The 22639-nt window shown below is 46.6% G+C and overlaps 1 protein-coding gene across 3 annotated transcripts in view; it reads right to left on the minus strand.

The window, feature by feature from the left end:
* The window catches only part of CLPB (ClpB family mitochondrial disaggregase), a 141122-nt gene that overhangs the window by 116427 nt on the left and 2056 nt on the right, over nt 1-22639 (minus strand). For all 3 annotated transcript variants that reach the window (XM_036119444.2, XM_036119448.2, XM_036119446.2), the window contains exon 2: nt 20625-20676. In XM_036119444.2, coding sequence (XP_035975337.2) covers nt 20625-20676 — 52 coding nt within the window. The remainder of the gene's footprint in view (nt 1-20624; nt 20677-22639) is intronic.

Raw genomic sequence — 22639 nt, forward strand, 5'->3', positions numbered from 1 at the left:
CACCAAAAGCGATGCTCAAAGAACACCGTCTTGCATGTGCCCCTTTGGATGGGTGTGAGTATTTCTCTGGGGCATGTACTAGCAGTGGGATCCCTGGGTTTTGGGTTTACGTTACTTGGTTTGATGGCACTGTGCCAGGGTCCTCTCCGGGAAAGCTGCTCCATCTATCCTCCCGCCAACAGGACAGGGGTGCTCCTGGCCAACACTCGGCAGTTGCCAGCTTCCTATTGACTGCAAGCCCGATAGGTCTAACGGGGTCTCATGTTATTGTCTTAGCTTGCGTCTCTGATTAGCAACAATTTTGAGCTACTCGTTACATTACATTCCGTACAATGCGGGATTTTCTTTTAAGAGGAGGACTGCTGGGAAAAAGGGCTTCTCCAAACTTGCTATCCTGTCAACGACCAGAGCTGAGAGAGCACTGAGCAGTCAGGCAGCGGGGGCGCTAGTCAGGACTGCCACCTCCTGCTCTAACACGCTAGGGAAGGTATCTCATCCTAAGCTTCAGCCTCCTCCTGGGTCCACGCAGGTTTCAGGAGGCGGCACAGAAACCTGAAGGAAAGGGTGCCACCAACCTGAAGGGTCACTTCTAGGAGGCAAATCTTAGTGTTCTTCGGTGACACTCCAGCTTTTGAGCCCTGCCCAGCATCCCGACTGAGCATGATTCTTTGCAGCCTCCTGGGGCTCAGGTGTAATGGAAAAAGGAATGACCCTGGAGTCCAAGAGCTGGAGTTCAGATTCTAGCTTTGTCGCTTACTAGCTGTGACATGGGGGATATTAATCTCTATTGTGCAAGGTGGTTGTAAGGATTAAAAGTGATACCACACAGTAGCACTCCATAAGGAGTGGTGGCACTTGTTAAATCAAGGAAGCACCAGAACCAACATTAAAAAGCACTACAAGCGAACCCAACCACAAACAACTTTTCCTCCTTCAGAGCTGGGTGGGGCCCCTCCCCCACCTCCCTTCCGTGCAGAGCAGCCCTCAAAGTTAGCATTTCACACACACAGGTCTCCTCCATTTCATTTTGTTGCTTTGCAAGTGAATGCCCAGTGGGCAGTCATTTCAAAGTCCGGGCCAGCTGGGCGTGCAGGGTGGCTGCCTGCTGAGAGTGGCTGAAAGGGCCTCTGCGGCCTGAGAAAGCCACCCCTGCTCTCCCCTGTGATTTTCACCAACAGACAAAATGCGGCAAGTGAATTAATCTCTTTTAAAAAGAGCAATGCTTGTGACAGAGCATGGTGTCTCCGAAAAGGTTAGGATTCCATCATCCCTGAGATGATGAGTGGAATGCTTAATGTGGGTTGCCACTCAGGGCAGAGCAGCCTGTGTCCGGGGGCTGGGCACTGCAGGCCTTTCTGGGCTCCCTCCAGACTTGTGGAAGGCCCTTCCCTAATGAACTAGGTCTCCCGCTTGGCAGGGCAGTGGTGGGTGACACTAATTGGGGGTGGTCCAGGGCAGCGGACAGGGAGGAGGCCACACCAGCAGTCAGGAGTTGAAGCCCAGATCTTGCACAGATCTCAGGCAGTAGTGGGGGGCAGGGGAAGAAGCAGGATGGATTTGGCCCACATGCAGGCTCCAGTACTAACTGGGTGGGTAGGAACGGATGAATGAATATCCTAGCCTCTCTGAACTTTACTTGGTCCCCTCATCTGAGTGACAGCTCCTGCTCTCTGGGCCTGTTCCCACACCTGTTCAAGAATGGAGAGGACCCCAGCAGCCCTACTCTGTAGTCACACGGGGGTACCACGAAGAAACAATGAGCCAAAATATGTAAAAATATTCGACATACGGGGTGCCTGGGTGGCTCAGTCTGCCTTCGGCTCAGGTCACGGTCCCAGGGTCCTGGGATGGAGCCCCGCATCGGGCTCCCTACTCTGAGGGAAGTCTGCTTCTCCCTCTCCCTCTCCCCCCGCTTGTGTTTCCTCTTTCGCTGTGTCTCTCTCTGTCAAATAAATAAAAATCTTAAAAAAAAAAAAATACTCGACATGCAATAAAGCACTGGACAAACGGAAGAGCCTGTGCTATTATCATTTTCTAATTAGTACCTACCCCATTTTAAGGAAGTAACAGTAAACTAGGATATGTGGAAGGTGTACACAGAACTTGGACCATAAGTGCTCAAAATTTTCTGTGGATTGATAAGTAAACAGTCTCAAATCCCCAGGCAAGGGCAGTGGTAGAATAAGGGTCCCCTAGCCCAAGACCTGAAGATTTCCATAGGAGACTAACACATCAAGGGGAAAAACAAAGCTGTTCTGATCAGGGATCCAGGTGAGTTCTGAAGGCTTCAGACCAAACACGAAACAATTGATGGAAAAGAGGATAAGAGAGTCAAACTCTCCCTTCCTGCTGTGAGTGCTTCTGTATTCTTTTAAATTTTATTGTTGTTTTTTGTAACAATGAACATACTATTGTTTTTTTTTTAAGCAAAACTTTCTTGGGGGGGGGAACCTTACCCTTTCTTTCTCCAAGAAGCCTATGCTAACCTATATCAACATTAAACAGTCCCCCCCCGCCCACCCCCCCCCATCAGCATGGCCCTCCTGTCTCTTCACTCCCTGTGCTGGCACCATGGGGCCACACACGGGCTTGAATGAGTACATGTCTACAGCACTTCCCTACACACTCTCATCAATACCTCGGTCTTGTGTTGGAAGTTACCTGTTTTATACTGGTGGGCCTGTCTTTTTCAAAGAATTTAGGCTCCAATGTATATGTGGGAGAGTGTGTGTGTAGCTTCTCAGGCTCAGGGCTGGGGACACTTAAGATGCAGGCCTGGGACTGGAGGCCATGGATTCTAGTCGTGGCTCTCTCAGTAACTAGTTGTGTGATCCTAATCTGTCTCTCTGGGCCTCACTTTTCTCTGTGGTAAAATAACGGAACAAATGATTTCTCAAATCCCTGTGAGTCCTAAAATCTTAGGATTCTAAATATGTATAACGTCAAAATTTGAGAAGTGGATTCCTAACAGACACAGGCATTCGCAAGACTTCCAAAGAAAAGACAACTCCTCGGGCTGCTGTCTGTAGGAGGGAGAGAGCCCCAGACAGGGATATGGGGCAGTTTTGAGTTATTCTGGCTAACCAGCTCTTCCACTCAGGCGAGGGAGGTACCACTTGATTTTTCTTCCTCTTTCTTTATGACCAATCAATACAAAGCGGCCACTGAACTTCAATCGTGCATTGTTCCAACTGATTTCCGGATCCTTCACATTAACCAGCTCTCAGCTGCAGCTGGGGAGGGGGCTGAAGGGTGGGGAGCCCTGGCCCACCTGCATCAGAGGCCTGGAAGCAGTGAGCCATGCAGACTCAATCATGATCACTATCTGGGCAACAGGGCTCTGGCTGGAGCCTCGCAGAAGGTCCTGTTTACAGTAATAACAGCACCAGGCCAGGCTGTCTGAGCAGAAGCAAGGCGCCTGGGGCTAGAATCCACACACAGCCTCCATCTGCGCCTTATCTACCCAGTCAGCCTGGGCTGAGAGGGGCAGGGCAAGGGAGGAAGAAGGCTGCTCTCAGAACCCAGCTCGGGCCAGCAGCCTTCAGGCAGGCTCCTGGTACTCTAACTCCACAAACACAAGGCCTCTCTGGCATCTTCTGCATTTGCTACTTGAACTAGGCACTCTCCTTCAAGGCCCCTCTTGGGACTCTTCCTCTAGGAAGCTCTCCAGATGCTCTCCCTACTGGGGAGATGGCCCACTCCAACACTGCCACTACACCAAAGGGAAGCGGGTGAACAGTGAGGGAGGAGAAAGACAGGCATTTATGCAGACTGCAAGCTTCATAACTATTTATTTCCTATCACATAAGGTTTTAAATTTCTAGATGTAAAGAACAACCTGCAGAGATCAATCAGTCCAGTCCTTCCTTTTATACATACAAACATGGAGGTTCACAAGGCATCAGCCTTCGACTAGACTAATCTGGATTTGAGCCTGCATCTGTCTCTTCCAGGCTGTGTGACCGTGGCAGGTTATGTTAACCTCTCTGAACCTCAGTCACCTTACCTTATCAGCCTGCCAGACCTACCTAACAAGGGTGCTGAGCTCGACCAAAAGAAATAACGTATGCAAAGCACTTACATTTTGCAAATGTTAGTTGTCATTACCACAAGTGTTCTATTTGTTCAAAAGCACACAGTGGAGGAGCTGTATCAGACCCTCACTGAATAGTGCTGGATTAAACGGAATGAAGTCCAATGCTGGGTGACCATTCTTTGTCCCAGCTCTCACAGTTTCTGGCAGGAACTTGACACACATTAAAGTGCAGAGATTATTTTTTTAAATTTTATTTTGAAATGATTTCAAGCTTACAGAGCAGTTACAAAAATAGCACAGAAAACCTCAGATCTGTCCTTCGCTCAGATTCTCGTTACATTTTGCCTCTTGTGCTTGACCACTCCTTTTCTCTATCTTTTCCTGGACCATGTGAGAGTTAGTTTCAGACATTATGCCCCTTTACTCCCAAATACTTCAGCACATATTTCCTAGTACGAGGCTATTCTCTTACATAACCACTAAACAACAATGATCAAATTTGGGACACTTAACATTGGTAAAATATTTTTATCTAATATTCAAATTTCATCAACTACCCCAATAATATCCTTTAGAACAATTTTCCCCGTAAACCAGATATAAGCCAGGATCAATATGAGAATCAGGTATCGCATGTGTCTTCAGTTTCCTTTCACCTAGAATGAAATAGTTGCTCAGCCTTTCTCTGATTTTCATAATTCTAACACTTTTGCAGAGTAAGGCTAGTTTGTAGAATGTCCTTCAGTTTGGATAATGACTTTTTGAGGAATCCATTTCCTATTATTCACCCATTCATTCCACAAACTTTTCATGAGACCGTGGTTATTACAGGACTCTGAGCAGGATGAGTTCCAGTGTCCTTGCCTTCAAGGCACTCACTGTTCAACTCCACACCTGGCAAACAGCTAAAATATAAGTGAGGACCCTGGAGAAGGTACCATGTGAGTGTAGGTCAGAGCAACAGAACCACAGGGACAACGTCCTAGAGGCAGAGGCATGAGCTGTGCCAGAAAGGACAGGCAGAAACACCGATTCCACTAATGACCTCCTAGGATCCTCCTGAGGAAACGTCTGTTTCCCCAAGCAGTGTGTGCCATGGCTGGGATGCAATAAAACATGAAAAGCAACAATACAAGGCTAGAAAGGGGAGGGGGTGGCCCAGGGCACCCTCATCTGGGTACCACTGCCCAGGGCTATATGCTATGTCCCAGTCAGCTGCTGCCCTGGTAACTTGGTGACAAGAAGGAAAGCCCTGTCTGGGCAGCTGAAGTGTGGGGAAGGGCCACGGGCGCCACCTACTGGCACCACAGCAGGACTCTAGGCTGCTACGGAGGGCCGCTGGGTAGCTGGCTGGGTTGCCAGAAAGCCTGTCACATGTGTATGGCAGTGAGACACAGAAGTGGCTCAAATTTGTCAAACAGGGTTGGCACGTGAGCCACCACTGCCAAGGACCAGAACCCCATGAGCTTTTCAGTAAACACTGGACTGTGAAAAGCCGTTCAAAATACCTGGCCCCCTAGACAGGTGAGAGCAAAGATCAGGTTCATTCCAGTAACAAAACTTAAGTAGCATCTTCTTCAAGCCAGGCTCTATGCTGGGCACTAAGGGTCCAGAGATGAAAGAGACACGGACCTTGCCCACAAGGAGCTCCCAGTCTGAACTGGGGTTGGGGAAATGGGACAAGCACACAAACAAGCGCTTTAAGTATCACGGTGCTCTGAGAGCTCTTTGTACAGGGTCAGTGAGCACACAGCATACTTGGCTCTTGAATGATGAAGTCAAAAGAACTCACACCTCTTGAGCGGCCTACTATGTATCAGGCACCTGACATTTATGATCTCATCTGATCATGTGACTAGTGAAGGACCTGCTTAAGGTGAATGGCCAGTGAGTGGCAGCGAGGGACTGGGACCCATGCCGGGACTCTCTGCTGAACCACACTGCCTTCCAGGGCACATATCCCATTTTTCCCCTTCTTTCCCACATGTAGCCTGGGACCAGCACACTACAGGAATCTGATGGGACTAATCAACTGACAAAAAATGATAAAGAAGGAAAAGCTTTAAGTGGAAAGGAAGGATCTGAGGGACGGAGACACTCTTTGATTAGTTCTGCATTCTAGAACCTTCTCCCCTGGAAGAGACCCTCTTCTCCTAGACTCAAGATGAGATAGGCCCAATCCATCCCTTCTTCTTCCTCCACACTAGCTCCACAACTTTCATACTCACATGGCAATACGATGCTTTAAAATGGTCTTGCCTTTAGGTTAAAACAAGCTTGGCAACAAATCCAATCAAAAGGTTAAAGAAGTACAGGAAGCCCTGGTTCTCAGCAGGCTGGGCTGACTGCAAGCTTAACAGAATCCAGGAGTACCATGCAGCTGCCAAAAAAGCTAGTGCAAATTCAGACCATATTAATAGAAGCATAAAATCTGTAACAAAGGAGATGAACTGCCCTGCTCCTCACAATTGTGGTCATGCCACAATTCAGAAATGGCACCAAAACTTTGGGGCCATTTCATTAGGAAATGACTACGATGGGGAGAAGACTTGAAAGCACAGTTTAGGGAACCAAGGCTTATTTAGCTTGGAGTTCCGTCTCCTAATATTTAAAGGTCTGGAACAGGAAAAGGAAGCTGTGTAGTCCTAGAGGACAGAGCAGGGGCTAAACAGGGCAGCTGCAGAGGAAGCTAACGCATAATGACAGCCCTCTAAGTGTCAAGTGCTAGGCCAGTGCTTTTACACATACCGCTTCAGAATTCATCACAAGATAAAATGTTTTTCTAATTCCAAAGTGCCTTTGTTTACATTACTCCAAATGTCCAGAAAGTCTTTCCACTAAGCAACTTGTATCCAGATACCACCTTTCTCCAGGCCCAGACTAAACACCACCTTGTCTATGAAGCCTTAACTTTCTTACATACTAATTACAATTCTCTTACCAGACTGCAAGTTCTTGAAAGGCAAAGGTCATCATGATACATGTTTATGCTCCTCCTCAATGCCAAATGGGGTATAATGCTTATAATGGGCCTTAAGAATAAATGCCAAAAAAAAAAAAAGAATGAATAAATGCCAAAGGAAATATACAAAATGGCCAGTAAGTATGTGAAAAGATGCTCAATGGATGGACCATTAGCCATCAGGGAAATGCAAATCAAAACTACAACGAGATATCACTTCACACATACTAGAATGGCGGTAATAAAAAAGACAGATAATAATAAGTATTGGCAAAGACTGGAGAAATCAGAACCCTCATTCATTGCTGGTAAGAATGTAAAATGGTAGAGCCACTTTGGAATATAGTTTGGCAGCTCCTCAAAATGTTAAACATAGAGTTACTATATGATCCAGCAGTTCCATTCCTAGGAATCTACCCAATAGATATGAAAACATACATTCTCATAAAACTTTTACACGAATGTTCAGAGAAAAATCATTCATATTAGCTAAAAAGTAAAAACATAAACGTCCATCAACTGATGAAAGAATAAATAAAATGTGATATATCTATACATGGAATATTATCCAGCCATAAAAAGGAACGAAGTACTGATACACGCTACAACAAGGATGAATCAAGAAAACATAATGCTGAGTGAAAGAAGTCAGCCACAAAAGACCACACTGTCTGATTCCATTTATATGAACTGTCCAGATAGGCAAATCCATAGAGACAGAAAGTAGATTAGTAGTTTCCAGGGTCTGGCGGGAAGGGAGAACAGGGAATGACTGCTAATAAGACTAGGGTCTTTTTTGGGGTGAGGGAGTGATGAAAATGTTCTGGAATGAGACAGTGGTGATCGTCGCATAATTTTATAAATATACCAAAAACCACTGTACCTTTAAAAGAGTGAATTTTATGGTATGTGAATTATACCTCAAAAAGAAAAACAAAAGAATAAAATAATGAATGAATGCTTGTTCAAGCAGAGTCTGCTTATCCTTCAGGAGGAAGAGAGGGCCTCATACCTAGAGAAGCTCTACTAAGGACTGGATGCTTCCCAGCAAAAACCTCTTTGGGGAGGCGGGGGAAGAAAACCTAAACAGGGACTTGAATACTGATGAGGAAGTAAGGCCAGAGACCAAAGTGCCTTGGATCCTATCTACCAGTGCAGGGGCTGTAACTAAGTGTCACCTGCTCTGGAAAGGATCCTGCCCTGCCTGCTGGACTCTGAACCCCTGGGAATTCAGAGGCCTCCCCCAATTGTTTGTGCTTTACATCCTGTCCCTGCTCACTATCCATCTGTAAAAGCTGGTCAAACACACAGACTTCATGGGGGGCCTGGGTGCTATCCCCCTCAAACAAAAGGGCATTGAGATGGAAGCCTCGGCTCAGCCTCAGCGTCAGAGAGGATTCTTAGGCAGCCTTCCTGGGCCTCCCATCCACATAAACGGAGGGCCATGAGCCCAGCCAGCCTGCCCAGCTGCTGTACCCTCCTGCTGGGCAGCCTCTGGAGAATAAACATGGTTTCATTCGACCCATCAATCAACCGGCCGGACTGTATCTGTACTGTGTGCCTTCTGAGTGCCCAGCCAGCCTTGTGTGACTAGATATGGTGGAGGCAGGAGGAGGTGCCATCCACCTTGCTGTGACAGCACAGCCTGGGTGAGGAGACACGGGCAGGAGAGGCAAGGAGGTGAAAACCCAACGTGATACCGTACGGCGGAGACTTTAAGGCCATGGGAATGTGATACGAAAGCTCACCGCGGGCTAGAACAAGTAGTGAACTGTAGTGAGAAAAGCACATACTTTGGGTCTCAGCTTAAATCACAGCTCTACTATTTACTAGCTGTGAGGTAGTAAGCATGAAATCTAAGCCTCAAGTTTTCTCATCTGGAAAATGGCTATAACACAATCTGTTTTGCAATACCGTAGCAACAAAGGAAAACAATACACATACAGTATCTACTACTCTGCCTCCCGTAGAGTGGATATTTAATAAATGACAGCTACTGTAATAATAGTGAGGGAGAGCCTTCTGGAAGAGGAAGGGCTTGAGGTGGGCAATGAAGCATGAATTGGAGCTAGACAGAAGGACAGGGGTGGAGCTGCAAGCACTGCAAAGGTTTCCAGGTAGGAGGAGTAAGCTGCAGGTTTGGGCCAGCAAGAAGCCACGTCTTGACTGGAACGGGGTTCTCGGTATGGAGGTGCAGGCCAGGCTTGACTGGTAGGGGTGCAGGGCGGGGGGCGTGTCGGTGAAGAGCAGAGGGGAAGACAGAAGGCAGACAGAAGTGGTTCTCCCTCTAGCTAGAAAACACTTCCTGAACAGGAAAAGGGAGCCTGGAAGAGTGCAAGGTTCTCTCTGCCTTGGGCCTCCTCATCTGTAAAATGAAGGGGTATGCCACTTCCAAGTGGACTTCGGGCAAATTACTCAAGTAATCTGCATTTGTTTCACCGTCTGTGAAATGGGGCCATTATTACTTGCACAGTTGTGAGGATTTAGTGATTAAAGCCTCACATAATACCTGCCTCAAAAGAGGTATTCAGTAAACATCAGCCACTATCAGTAATATTTAACAATATTATTAAACTATTATTTTATAATATTTTATATTACACATACCAGTATATATAAAAATTATATGCATGAAAAATTATGCCATTAAAAATAACCTATAAAAAGTAAATAAAATTCTGAATATATTTAAGTTCTAAAAAAAGGAGTAAAACTAAGCATGATAGCCTGTGTGTTTTTTGTTTTTTTTAATGATTTTATTTATTTGAGAGAGAGAGAGTGAGAGAGAGCATGAGAGGGGAGAGGGTCAGAGGGAGAAGCAGACTCCCCGCCAAGCAGGGAGCCCGATGTGGGACTCGATCCTGGGACTCCGGGATCATGACCTGAGCCGAAGGCAGTCGCAACCACTGAGCCACCCAGGCGCCCCAGCCTGTGTGTTTTTTTTGCCCCACTTACTATTCATTTACCTTGGGTTCATTAGTCTGGGAGGTCTCTGAATGCTCACACTAAAAGCTTAAGAAACATGTATACAGGGTAACAACTTAATATTCAGAAAATTCTATCCATTACCTTAATTTATTTTTCTAGTTATGGGGCAGTGTAATTAATAACACTTAGTAACAAAACCTACTATATACAGAGCATTCAGTATGCGCTAGGCATATAGCACTAAGCAGTTTCATTTAATTTTCTCACAGCAGAGGTGTGAGGTGAGGTAGGTCAATCATCATGTCACTTTGCAGAGGAAGAATCTAAGGCTAGAAGAGGTTAGGCAACTTTCCCAAGGTCACAGAGCTGACAAATGGCACAGCTGGAATTCAACCCTTGTTTTCTCAGACTCACAGCTGGGAATCAAACCTTGCTTTCTCAGACTCCAAAGTCCTTACCACTGGGATTCCTGCCAACGATAGGAGAGCCTCTGACAGACCCACTGAATGAGTCAGAGGGGGGAACCACTTGTTGCCTTAGGAGGAGTCTGGACCTGGGACTCCTGCTCAGAAGGGAAGAGAGGGAAGGAACTAGGATGTAAAAGAACCTCAAAGTTCAAAAGTGAGATTAAAAAAAAAAGTGAGATTTTTCTGAGAAAGCTTTCTTTTTTTTGTTTGTTTGTTTTTTTTTTTTTTTTCTGAGAAAGCTTTCAAACAGGACAGGAACAGAGCAGGAACTGTGAGGCAAGAAGCTAAAGTGAGTATCATAAGCCCAGTGGCACATTTAGCTTGACTACTTTCAGTATTCTTGGATTTCTCTCCCTCAGTTTCCAGGAAAATTCCCTGGGAAAAAATCCAACTGGTTCTAGCCATGCTGACAGGATTTGTGTTATGGTCATGATTGAGCTGGGGTTTTTAAGCAGCAGCACTCGGGCCACAGCAATAGTGCTGCATGGACAGAGCCTGACAGCTGCCCCTGCTGCGGGACCCCGGGGGACTGCAGCTTTGTGACCCACCCTGCCTCAGTGGCTGGATCAGTGCCAAAGAAGGTCCTGGCACACACAAGCTGGTGACACTCAGATTAGTTCCTGATGTTTCTCAGCCATCAGAAAGGTTGTTGATCACCTCACCCAACAACCCCACCACCACCACCAAATCAGTTACCACTGCTGTTAGAATAAAGACAAAGCTCCTCACTATGGCCTCTAACGTTTATTCTAGGGCGCGTGTGCACGTGCACACACACATACACACACACACACATCCCGCCCTTGCCCTTTTTAGTCCTTCACACTTGTCATCGTTCCTCCCTCCACTGGGTCTTTGTAAATAAAAGTTCCTTCTGCCAGGAAAGCTCTTCTGCCCTTCTTCACCTAAGTTAACTCTTCACCAGAGCTCAAGCTTCCTCCGGGAAGCTTTCCTTGACCAGAAGAAATCCACTAGAGGCTCTAGGATTCTCTTTACCCTCCCTTGCAGCATCTGTCACAGCTGTAATTTCTTTTCTTCTTTTCTTTCTTTCTTTAATTTTACATTTGCACAATCGACATCTCAACATCCGAGTAGGCTTTAAGCTCTGTGAAGTGATGCCTGTAAGTATTTTTGGCTTATCACTGATCCATCAGGGCCTAGCAAAGTGCCATAACATAGTAGACACTATTTGTTGAATGAATAAAAGAGGTAATTCTCCATTTTTATATTATTTTTTCAAAGGGAGGTCAGTTCTGTTTATAGGTTTATTTATTTTTAAAGATTTTATTTATTTGACAGAGAGAGACACAGAGAGAGAGGGAACACAAGCAGGGGGAGTGGGAGAGGGAGAAGCAGGCTTCCCGCAGAGCAGGGAGCCTGATGCGGGGCTCGATCCCAGGACCCTGGGATCATGACCTGAGCCGAAGGCAGACGCTTAACGACTGAGCCACCCAGGTGCCCCTGTTTATAGGTTTATTATAACTGTAAATAATTATTAACATTTGCCTACCTCTTTACCATTTACAAAACACTTATGCAATATTCAATAAGTACTTGTTAACTATCTACATGAACAGCAATGAACAACAACAATGGTCTGCTATCTATGAAATTCACAGTTAAGGGACCAAGGCCACACAGCCAAGAAGCAGTAGGGCCAACACTAGAGGCTCCATCTCAGGGCTGGGCTCCCTTTCAGGGACATCCCTCCTCCCTACAAGTCACCCCCATAGGCCTTAGCTGTTCTCTGCTCCTGTGCTTGGCCAACCACCTGACTCTGCTGGGCTTCTGTGCAGTCGACTACCTGCTTCCACAACTCACCTACCTATGAAGTTCAGAAACTAAGCTGCCAATATAGTCTTCCCCAATTACCTTCCATCACCAGGGAGCAAGAGAGCAGAGACCCAGTCACACACCTCTGCAGAACTGCTTGCCTGGTGTTTCAGCATGTGATCTGGACCTTTCCAAAGGGACTCGGTTTTCTCTACAGAGCTAAATACTGGGAACTGTATTTCAAAGTTCTCAGTGGGACCCCCATTAACATGATTTGGAAACTAAGACTGAAAAAGGGAAGTTCTATGACTTATTAAGGGTCCCAGAGCCAGTTTGAAGTGGAACCCAGATCTGCTCATTCTAAAAATCTTGTATTCTTTCTGTAACATTACACTGCCTTCCAACATCCCAGTATTTAAAAAGCCCGTGAGTGTTACACGTAGCATTCAAAAACCAGTGTGATCATCTTAAGGAGCTCTCACAACAAGCATCAAATTAGAAGAGTGATGCCAGTTAGGCCTTGACCTTTGGTCTAGAATAAAACTTATGTTTCAATCTACTGTAAACCACAAAGACATTTAAATATTTACTGGTTAAGAGAGCTGGATGTTTGGTTGCTCTGATGCCATCATTAATATCTTCCCATCCAGCCAAAATGATACAACAATCAATAAACAGCCTCTCTGAGGACCTGAGACAGCCAAATGTATTTACCAGCCAGGGTTTTTGTTAATTAGATAAAATCCCTGGATCAATGTGCAGAACATTTACCTATGCTGTAGCTGAGCACATTCTGGACACCTCAGTCCTGGCACAGGGACAGCAAGTGCCTCAAGCCCCAAGCTGGGGCATCCAGGGACAAGAACCAAACTAAGCAATCAACATAAAGCTAGAATAAATGTGTTTAACTCTCAACAAAATCTAACCCTTTCTTCTTTCCTGAACTGTAAACCAAATCAGACTTTTTTCCAAAGGCATCTAGTAAACAAGTCTGAGCTGATATTCCTTGATTTTCTAAAACCATGAAACCAGAAATCAAAACAAGGTAACAAAACAATCTCTAGGGGAGCCTGGGGTGTCTCAGTCAGTTTAGTGGCTGCCTTTGGCTCAGGTCATGATCCCAGGGTCCTGGAATGGAGCCCTGCATCGGGTTCCCTGCTCCACGGGGAGCCTGTTTCTCCCTCTGCCTGCCGCTCCCCCTGCTTCTGCGAGCTCTCTCTCTCTGTCAAATAGATAAATAAATAAATCTTAAAAAAAAAAAATCTCTAAAGTGATCACTGAGATTTTTTTTTGAGAGGCAACATGGTATATACAGAGGGAAGAGTCAGAATGACGCATACATTCAACTGCCTAGTTGATATCTTTACTTGAGTATCTCACTAGCATGTTAAATTTAGCAAGTTTAAAACCTAGTTCATAATCTTTTCCCCCCAACCTAGTTCTCCTCTAGCACTTTCACCTCAGTGAATAGAATCTACACAGCTGAAATCCATTCTTAACACCTTCTTCTCCCTAATCAGTGATATCCAATTCTGTTCATTCATTCAACATTCACTTATTAGTACATACGACATATCAGGCACTGATACTGCTTAACCACCACCAAGTCCTGTCTAGCTTACTTCCTCCATCTCTGCTGACATCTTAGTCAAGTCATCATCTGCCATCAACCTCCCTTCTAGACTATTCCGACTATTCCAGTCGCTTTGAACCAGTCTTCCTGCATCCACCATGGCTCTCTATAAATCTGTTCTCTGTGGAGCAACTAGAGAGATCTTTTACAATGCAGATCTAGATCATGTCACCAGGTCTTTCTCTCATTCAAGCTCACTCTCTCTCTCTCTCTCACACACACACACACACACACATGTGCATGAGCGCATAGGCTTAAAATTCTTTAGTGGTTGCTCCCCGATCTTAGTAAAAATAAAAATCACCATGGCCTACAGACCCAGTGTGGTATGGTCCTCGCTTAACTCTCCAGCTTCAGTTCATGTCACTGTGCCCTTGCTCTCTAGAGTCCGGTCAGATTGGCCTTCTCTCAATTGCTTGATTTCTTCACATCTGTTCTTGACTTAGGGACTTCCACCCTACTGTTCCCTCCAACCGAATCTAATTCCGCCTTTCTCTTCATCATTCAGAGCTCACTTCAATCTCATGTACTCCAGTGCTTTCCCTTACTGATACATACCCTCTCCTCCACTCCTCCTAGATCCAAGGTTAGATTCCCAAGTGCCTTGTAAATCCCTTTTTAAACAAGTCTGAAGATATAATTAACATACCATACAATCCACCCATTAAAAGTGTACAACTCTATCATTTTTAGTATATTCAGAGTTGTACAATCTTCACTACTAACTCCAGAACAGTTTCATCATCCCCAAAAGAAACTCTGGACGCATTAGCAGTCACTCCCTATTCCCTCCCAACACCAACCTCTCCAGTCCTTGGCAATAACTATTTTCTGTCTCTATGGATTTGTCTATTCTGGACACTTTATATAAATTGAATCATATGATATGTGGTCTTTTTTCTGTCTTCTTTCAGTTAGAATAATGCTTTCAAGGTTCACTGATGTTGCAGCATATAGCAATACTTCATTCCTTTGTGCTGATGAATAATATTATGCTCTGTAGCTATACCATATTTTTACTTACCCATTCAGCCATTTCTGAACTTTGGGGTTGTTTTCCTCTTTGGGGTATTATGAATAACAATGCTATGAACATTCATGTTCATGTCTTCTTTTCTCTGGGTTATGTACCTAGGAGTAGACTTGCTGGGTCATAAGGTAATCTATGTTTAACAAACTGAGGAAATGCCAACCCTTTTCCAAAGTAGTTCCACCATTTCACATCCACACCAGCAATACGTGAGGGTTCCAATTTCTCCACATCCAACGAACACTTGCTATTATCTTTCTGCTTACAGCCATCCTAATAGGTGTGAAGTGGTATCTCATTGTGGTTTTGATTAGCATTTCCCTAATAATTAATGATGTTAAGCATCTTTACGTGTGTATACTGAATATCATGTGCTCATTTGAATATCTTCTTTAGAAAATATTCAGATTCTTTGTCCATTTTTAAGTTTGGTTATCTTTTTATTGATGAGTTAAAGATTTCTTTATATATACTGGGTACAAATCTCTTATCAGATATATGATTTGCAAATATGTTCTCCCATTCTGCGGGAGAGTCTTTTTCACTTTCTTGAAGGTGTCCTTTGAACACAAAGTTTTCAGTTTTGATGAAGTCCAATTTATCTATCTTTTTCTCTGTTTTCTTGTGCTTTTGATGCTATATTTAAGATGGCTTTGCCTAACCCAAGGTCACAAAGATTTACTCCTACATTTTAAGAGTTTTATAATTTTAGCTCTTATATTTAGGTCTACGATCCATTTTGAGTTAATTTTTGTGTATAGGTGAGGTAGGGCTCCAACTGCATTTTTTTGCATGTCAATATCCAGTTGTCCCAGCACCATTTGTTGAAAAGACACTGCACTTCATTTTGAAGTACAAAATTATGTCTGCATAATTAGTCCTGCTCCCAGTTAGACTACAAGTACCAAGAGGACAGGGACTGTGTCAATCTTGTTCACCACTGCATTTCCAGCATTCAGCCCAAAGCCTAGCTCCTAATAAGCACTCACAAACCTTGGTCAAATGAAGTATTATTTCTGTTATTAATAAATACTCTACAACTCTATGGGTTATAGGTATTATCTCCATGTTACCTAAGCTCATAGAAGTTAGGCAACATGTGCCTTGTTTTGCTGGTTCTCAATTTTGACTCACGTGCCCCATCCTCCCCTAGGAAGGGAGTTAATGAGCTCCTCCAGGGCAGTGATTGCTTCTCCTTCCTCATGGTGTTGCCACCAACATAAATTCAGCTCACGGCTAGGCACAGAAGACAGGCTGGACAGATGAATGACTGAGGGACAAATGGACAATGCCCTCCACGGCCAGGTCTCTCCCTCTCTCCAGTTCCTCCTGACCTCAAACTGTGATCAAACAACACCAAACAATATATAATTCCCCCGCCCCACCACACACCCTAGGCTGTTTCTTGCCTCAGTGCTACCACTCATGCAGCCCCCTTTGCCTGGAATGCCTTCCCCTTCTATTTCCCAAGCCCTACTGGTATTTAAAGCCATTTCCTCTAGGATGCTTTCTCTGGTCTCCCAGGTTGGTTAGGGGCATCTTCTGGGCTCCTGTCTCACAGCACTGATCACGCTATGTTGCCACAGTCTTCCCCAGTCTCCTGCATTAAGGGCAGGAATCATGCACGGTCAGGGGTCCCTTGTGCCAAGCATAGGACCCAGCATATGACAGGTGCTCAGTAAATTTTGTCAAATGATCAAATGAATCCTGGAAAGGGCAGGCAGTGTGAGGTTCAAGATTGATATCACCAGGGTTCCTTCTTTAGAGAACGTTTGGGCTGATGAACAACTGAGCTATGCACTCAGCAAAGAGGCCCAACTCCCTGCTGGGAGAAGGGAAATGGGTAGGGGTGTTGTCTTTCACTCAAGTTTGTTCTGAAGGAAATGTGATCTCCATTGGGAGAATAGGAGGCCTCATTTCTCCCAGCCCTGATAGCTCCTCACATGGCTCAGCCCAAGCCTGGACAGATGTGCCTTCAATCTGCCCTATGCCCTAGGTTTCGGGTGAGTGATTCCTGCATCCAGAAGCCAGGCTTGGGTATGGGCTGAGCCCAGGAGTAGGGCCACCTGCTCATGATGCTGACAGGTGGGACAGGGGCCCCAGGACAGGGCTTCCACTCCTGAGTTGTCAGAGCTGAACACACTAACAAGGTTTAAGTGCCTTGGGGGAGGAGGAGGGAAATGGTTGCCACACAGGGAGAAAGGAGGAGATAAGGAAGGGAAGAGGAAAGGACCCAGCCTTCCTCTAATATAGCCAATGGAAGTATGGAAATAAGACTCTGGACTGTCTGCTTCAAGTCTGCTGAAAAGTCAGTAAAAAGCAACTTTCCCCAAGTTCTGTTGTGCTGGGGAATAGAGTATAAGATGTGGGGAAACAGACCTGTCCCTGCCCTGGGGAGGCACACAATCCAGTGGTTTAAGGTGAAGTCTAGCTCACAACCTTCTTAATATCAAGAACAGAATGTGGCGAGTGGCAGATCCTGCCCTGTCCCCTCTAGCCAGGCAGGCTCACGCCACACACAGTTAGCGAGCACCACATAAAGCAGGTCAGCAGTGCCTCTACATCAGGGTGACTGTCCAGAGCTGTTGGCTTGATCGTCTCATAAGGTTGTCTATAAGGATTCCTGATTTAGGCAGCAGTGAATCTTGCTGCTTTTCTTGTTCATGGACTGAGTGCCTCCTCAGTCCTGACAGTCAGCCCTAGTTCTCTCACCCAGCCTCCAACTTCTCTTCTAGACAAGGATCACTCTCCTGCCGCAGGCCGGCATGGCCCTTTTCAGATGACTTTCATACCCTCCCAGACCAGAAGGGAGATGTGGGGCAAAGGAAGGGGAGATCACAGCCAGGTGGGAGGAGTCAAGGAAGGCTTCACAAGGGCTGTAGCACTTGAGCTGAGTCTGGAAGGATTTAAGCAGAGGGTAATGAGCACTGAGTACAGAGGGGTGATCTGTGTAGAGGGCTCATACCCAGGACCTAGGAACTTCAGATTCCACAGCGTCCTTAAAGAGGAGGATGAAGCACTTCCCCTCTGAGCAGAAGAACCTCAGGCTGCTGCCCTTCACTATCCAGAGCTTTCCCAAGGCTCTAGGGCTAAGGAAGGTTGGGGGACATCAAGGCAGAGACGCACAGAGCCTCAGAAGGGCAATGGGGAAAGAACGGTAAAGGACAGTATTATTCACCAGATCTGAGTTTTATTCCAAATACTGATATCGGAGACAATACTGATCACACACTTGGTGACCTAACCATGTATAAACTATGTTTAAGGGGTTTTTAAAAATTGAGAATGGGACTCTATCCTGCTATAGGCAGGTCTGTTGGACGGAGCTAAAAGCAGGATACACAGGAAGAACCTAAGAGCGGCATGAAGCACCTATGCAGAGTCTAGGGCATAGAAAAGCTGAATAAACACCAGCTGTAGGAATTCAAAAGAACTGTTCTTTTAGCAAGGATGGTCAGGCTCTCCCCACCTCCACCTCTAGACCTAGCTCTATTAGCAGGGAAAACTATAGTTGATAGGTTACATGTCTGTTTCCTTGGGTCACCGCCCATCTCCAGTGCCCTCCAGCAGAGGCCTACCCATTCATGCCTAAGCAGGAACTCTTTTGGGTGAGGAGGGGGTTCCTAATTCAGACCTTTATCACCTTGAATTTGTCTTATTGAAGGAGCCTCTCCTCACTTGTTTATTCTTCACCCTTCTGAATGATCCTAATTGAGTCACTCCCCTGCTCAAAAACCTTCCATGTCTCCCCACTGCTTATAGGATAAGAATCCTAGACTCCTCACCATGGGCTCTCTAAGCCCCGCACACTGGTTTCTCTCAAGCCAGCTGCCCTCTTCCCCACACCCTGCAGTGCTGTCCAAGTGCCACCTCAGCAGCACCCACAGGACGCTGGGCCCAGCAGCCAGCCAGCAGCTCCTGTCCCGTCTTCCTTCAGTTTGTTCCCTACTCTTTGCTTCAGAGTGGGGGTGGGCACAGGGGGACGCAGGAGGTCAGAAGAGTAGGGGTAAGACTGCTGTGCTGAAAGGCAGGCTCTGTGCCTCGCTCACCTCTGACTCCCTTACAAGGGGTGAAGGGAGACTCTGAGTCATCATGACCAAAAGAGATGAGGCAACTGGAGGCAGGAGAAAAGCAGCTAGAGACTGGAGACACACATGAAAGGCCCTTACAAATGCGAGCCACACAGGCAAGAAGGAATGTTCTGCATCACACACATCAGAAATTCAATCACTTCCTGCATTCTTTTGACGCGTGTTTAATTGCTATTAGAAAAACGTTTTTTTTGAGAGAGCTAAAATAATCAACACTCGGGGCTTAATGGAATAGGGTAAACTCAGCCTCCCCTGGGTGACGAACAGTGGATTTACGGCATTGCTGCTTTGCAAATACACCACCTAAACTGGGTTGCCAGAGCTAAGCAGCAGCCTGGCAGTCCTCAGCAGGAGGGCTGACCGATCACTGACAGGTGGCTTGAGGGTCAGCAAAGGCCTGGGGGGGGGCGGGCACAGCCAGTTTTGCCCCCTCACTCCCTCGTACTGCAGCAGAGGGAAGCGCGGCTCAGCTGTTTCTGGGGAAATGAGGATGCCACGCACAGCCGGCAGTTATGAATGGCTCTTATAACAACAAGCTGACATCTGTGCTTGGTTTTTAAGATGCATCATCGCATGTTTATTAAACTATTGCTCCATCGTATTTATTTGGCTACGAAACAACTCCCAGCCCACACTTCCAAAAGTGGTTTATTAAAAACTAAGCCTTGAACATTAATACTCAAAAGCACCCCTGAGAATCACTAATAATGCTGCAAATAAAATGAAAGGGAATCAAAGCAGTAAGTCTTGGTGGGGGCTGCAGCTGACTTTCAACACTTTCTTATATGTTCAGGCAGCTGGAGTGAGGAGGAGCACCGACAGTGTGGCACTGAATGCAGGGGTAGCCACCCCAAACACAGGACTTCCTGTCTAATATGTGGACATGGTTGCAGGGAAGGGGGGGTATCCTGGGGCCACCTCGCTTTATACAAAGGGCCAAAAAAGGCCAAGATGAAGCCCAGCGCAGGCCACTAGTTTCACCAAGAATAAAACCTCTGCCCCTAACCAACAGCCCCATACTGAAGCCCTGGGGTGGCACCAGTCTGAGCATCTATCCTGGACACAGACTGCCCAGCCCCGGCACCAGGCTGAGCCTCAGCCTGAGTCCTGTCCCTGCCCAGAACAAACCTCAGTTCCAACCTGCCAGTGGTCCTAAGGGGCCCAGCTGAGCCAGGCAGGCTGGAAGGATGCACTCAGCCCCTGAGCAGGAGCCCAGCATGTGCACCCCAGCCCTTCAGGAAGATCTTTCTAGCCCCAGAAGAGCCGACAGAAAGGCTTCTTCCAGCTCCCTCCCAAATCCCCAAACCTTTCCATGGGTGCCCACCTGTACCCCATCCAGGCAGCAAGCAATAACACATGGCCAGTTCCACAAACATATAAGAACAAATTGGAAGATTCAGTAAAGAACCCACAGGATGTGGAGGGGACTCTAAACCATGCCCTGCAAGAACAAGACAGTGGAAGGATCCAGAGATGTTTGGGGTCAAGAAAAAAGGAGACACAGGGCTGACTCCCCACCTTAAAAAATCTAAGGGTTGACCTGGGCCAAGGCTGCCCAGGTGACTGTGACTATAGGGAAGTTACAGGGTTCACTTTCCAGATGAGTGTGAGGATTTTCTCCAAGGCAGTCATCACTGGAGCAAGGGGTTCACCCAGCTCAGGCCCTCCTGTAGGGGAGAGCAAGTCCTGGGGATTGACACTCACCTGCTGACTTCTTGGACATTGTTGGTGCGAGCAGCTTCCATCAGGGCTGCATCTGAAAAGAAAGGGGGCACTGGTCAGATCCCTGGTCAGGACCTACCGTCAGAGCTAACTGCATGGAGGGCCCAGTAAAACAATGGAAACGGAAGAACTTCAGAAACATGGGCTTTGGGGGGCCTGGGTGGTGCAGTCAGTTAATCGTCTGACTCTTGGTTTCGGCTAGAGTCAAGATTTCAGGTTCCTGAGATCAAGCCCTGCACTGGGCTCCATGCTGAGTGTAGAGTCTGCTTGGGTTTCTCTCTCCCTCCCCCTCTGCCCCTCCCCCCAAAATAAAAAATAAATAAATAAAAGGAAAGAAACATGGGCTTTAACGAAGGAAATGATGCCAAGGCATATAAAGAGAAAGCTAATCATCCCCTGCCTACATGGTAGGCACTGTTAACCTATCTTCCACATCCATTACAGAGCCCAAACTTGTAACTCTTATCATACAGGTGATCCAGGTAAAGTGCTAGCAACCATGTGCTGCCTATGGCAAATGCGTGATATGTGAATCCCTACACTCTTCATTAGCTAGAAAGCTCAGACTAATATGTTTCACATGGCTGTCATGGTTACTAGTCATCCCCCTACCTCATCCCACTTTCTCCCCCAACACTGATTTCTCAGCGTAGTTTTGAATCTCATGTCAAAAGTCACCAACCCTGCACAGAGGAACAGGCAGGGGTGTGGGCTCCTCAGTTAAGAGCCTTGACCAGGAGCCAGGAGGCCCAACCATCTGCCCCCTACTCCCTGGGCTGTGGCAGCCCCTTTCCCTCTCAACTCCAGCTTCCATGACTATAAAGTAGATGCAATAATCCTTGCCCTGGCAAGCCTCACGAGGATTCCAAGGAGATGAAATGATGGTTGAAAAACCTGCCAACTCCTCGGTGCCAAGCTCAGCAAAGGGAGACCCAAAGCAGAGTGTTGCAAACCCTTAGCAAACACCTAGCAGAAAAGCAATGCTAAGCCTGGCCTGGCCTGAGCAGCCTGCAGGCTGTTGGCACCACCTTGTGGCCACAAAGAAAAACTTCGTGACTCAGAAAAACTATTAAATAGTAGAGGCAAGATTTTTTCAAATAGTCATGGAGCCCTATGTGCCCAGCATGGTTCTGAGCTCCATTGTTGAACACTGGAGAGACTCATACTCAGCCCTGCCTCAGGGAGTTCTCAGTCCAGCCAAGAGACTCACCCAGCAAAACATGAGAGGAGGCACTGCAGTAGGGTAGAAAGAGCAGGATATGGAGACAGACAGACCTGGGCTCCCACCCCAATTCTGCCACTTACATACTGTATGAGCTGGCCAACTCATCTAACCTCCTGAGCCTCAGTTTCCAGGGATAAGACAGCCACCTTGCCATGCATACACAAACCAGATCTGTGGTTCAAACATTAGTGCCTCCACCCCACCTGCCAGCCTAGAGTCCAGGGAGAGGTCTTTCCTGGTTATCTTCCCCCATGGTTCTCTAAGCACACATCCAGGGATGCTCAGACAGCCCTCAGTTGGAAGGGGAACAAGGCTTCCTCAGAGATCACTGTATCCACTCTTCCCTCATTCTGCAGAAAGAAGTGGCTTCTGCAAGGTCACAGGGGGAATGAGAAGGAGCTGAGAGTCAGGGCCTCCCGGCTCCTACAGGGTACAGTTTCTACTGCACCATATGGAGGGCCTGAGCTTTTAACTCCAAATCAGGGTACAGCATAGGCTAGCAAAGTCTGAAGGGTTGGAAGTGATCATGGTTTTGGTCATTACTTACTTTAGAAAGTAGACAAAGTCCAGATTGGCGCCCCCAGGAACCTCTAAGGCAAGACCTTGGACCCCTCCCCCAATTCATCTAAGCATACTAGCCTCAGGACATTCCCTGCTCATGAACTTTCCGTGGCTCTCCACTGCCCATGGGAGAAATTCCAAACCCTCCAAAAACCCTCCTGACATCCAGGCCCCACTCCATCTGCTCTCACCTCATTCCAAAGACCCCCTG

This window comes from Halichoerus grypus, chromosome 11 (genome assembly GCF_964656455.1).
Source record: "Halichoerus grypus chromosome 11, mHalGry1.hap1.1, whole genome shotgun sequence".
Classification (NCBI taxonomy): Eukaryota; Metazoa; Chordata; class Mammalia; order Carnivora; family Phocidae; genus Halichoerus; species Halichoerus grypus.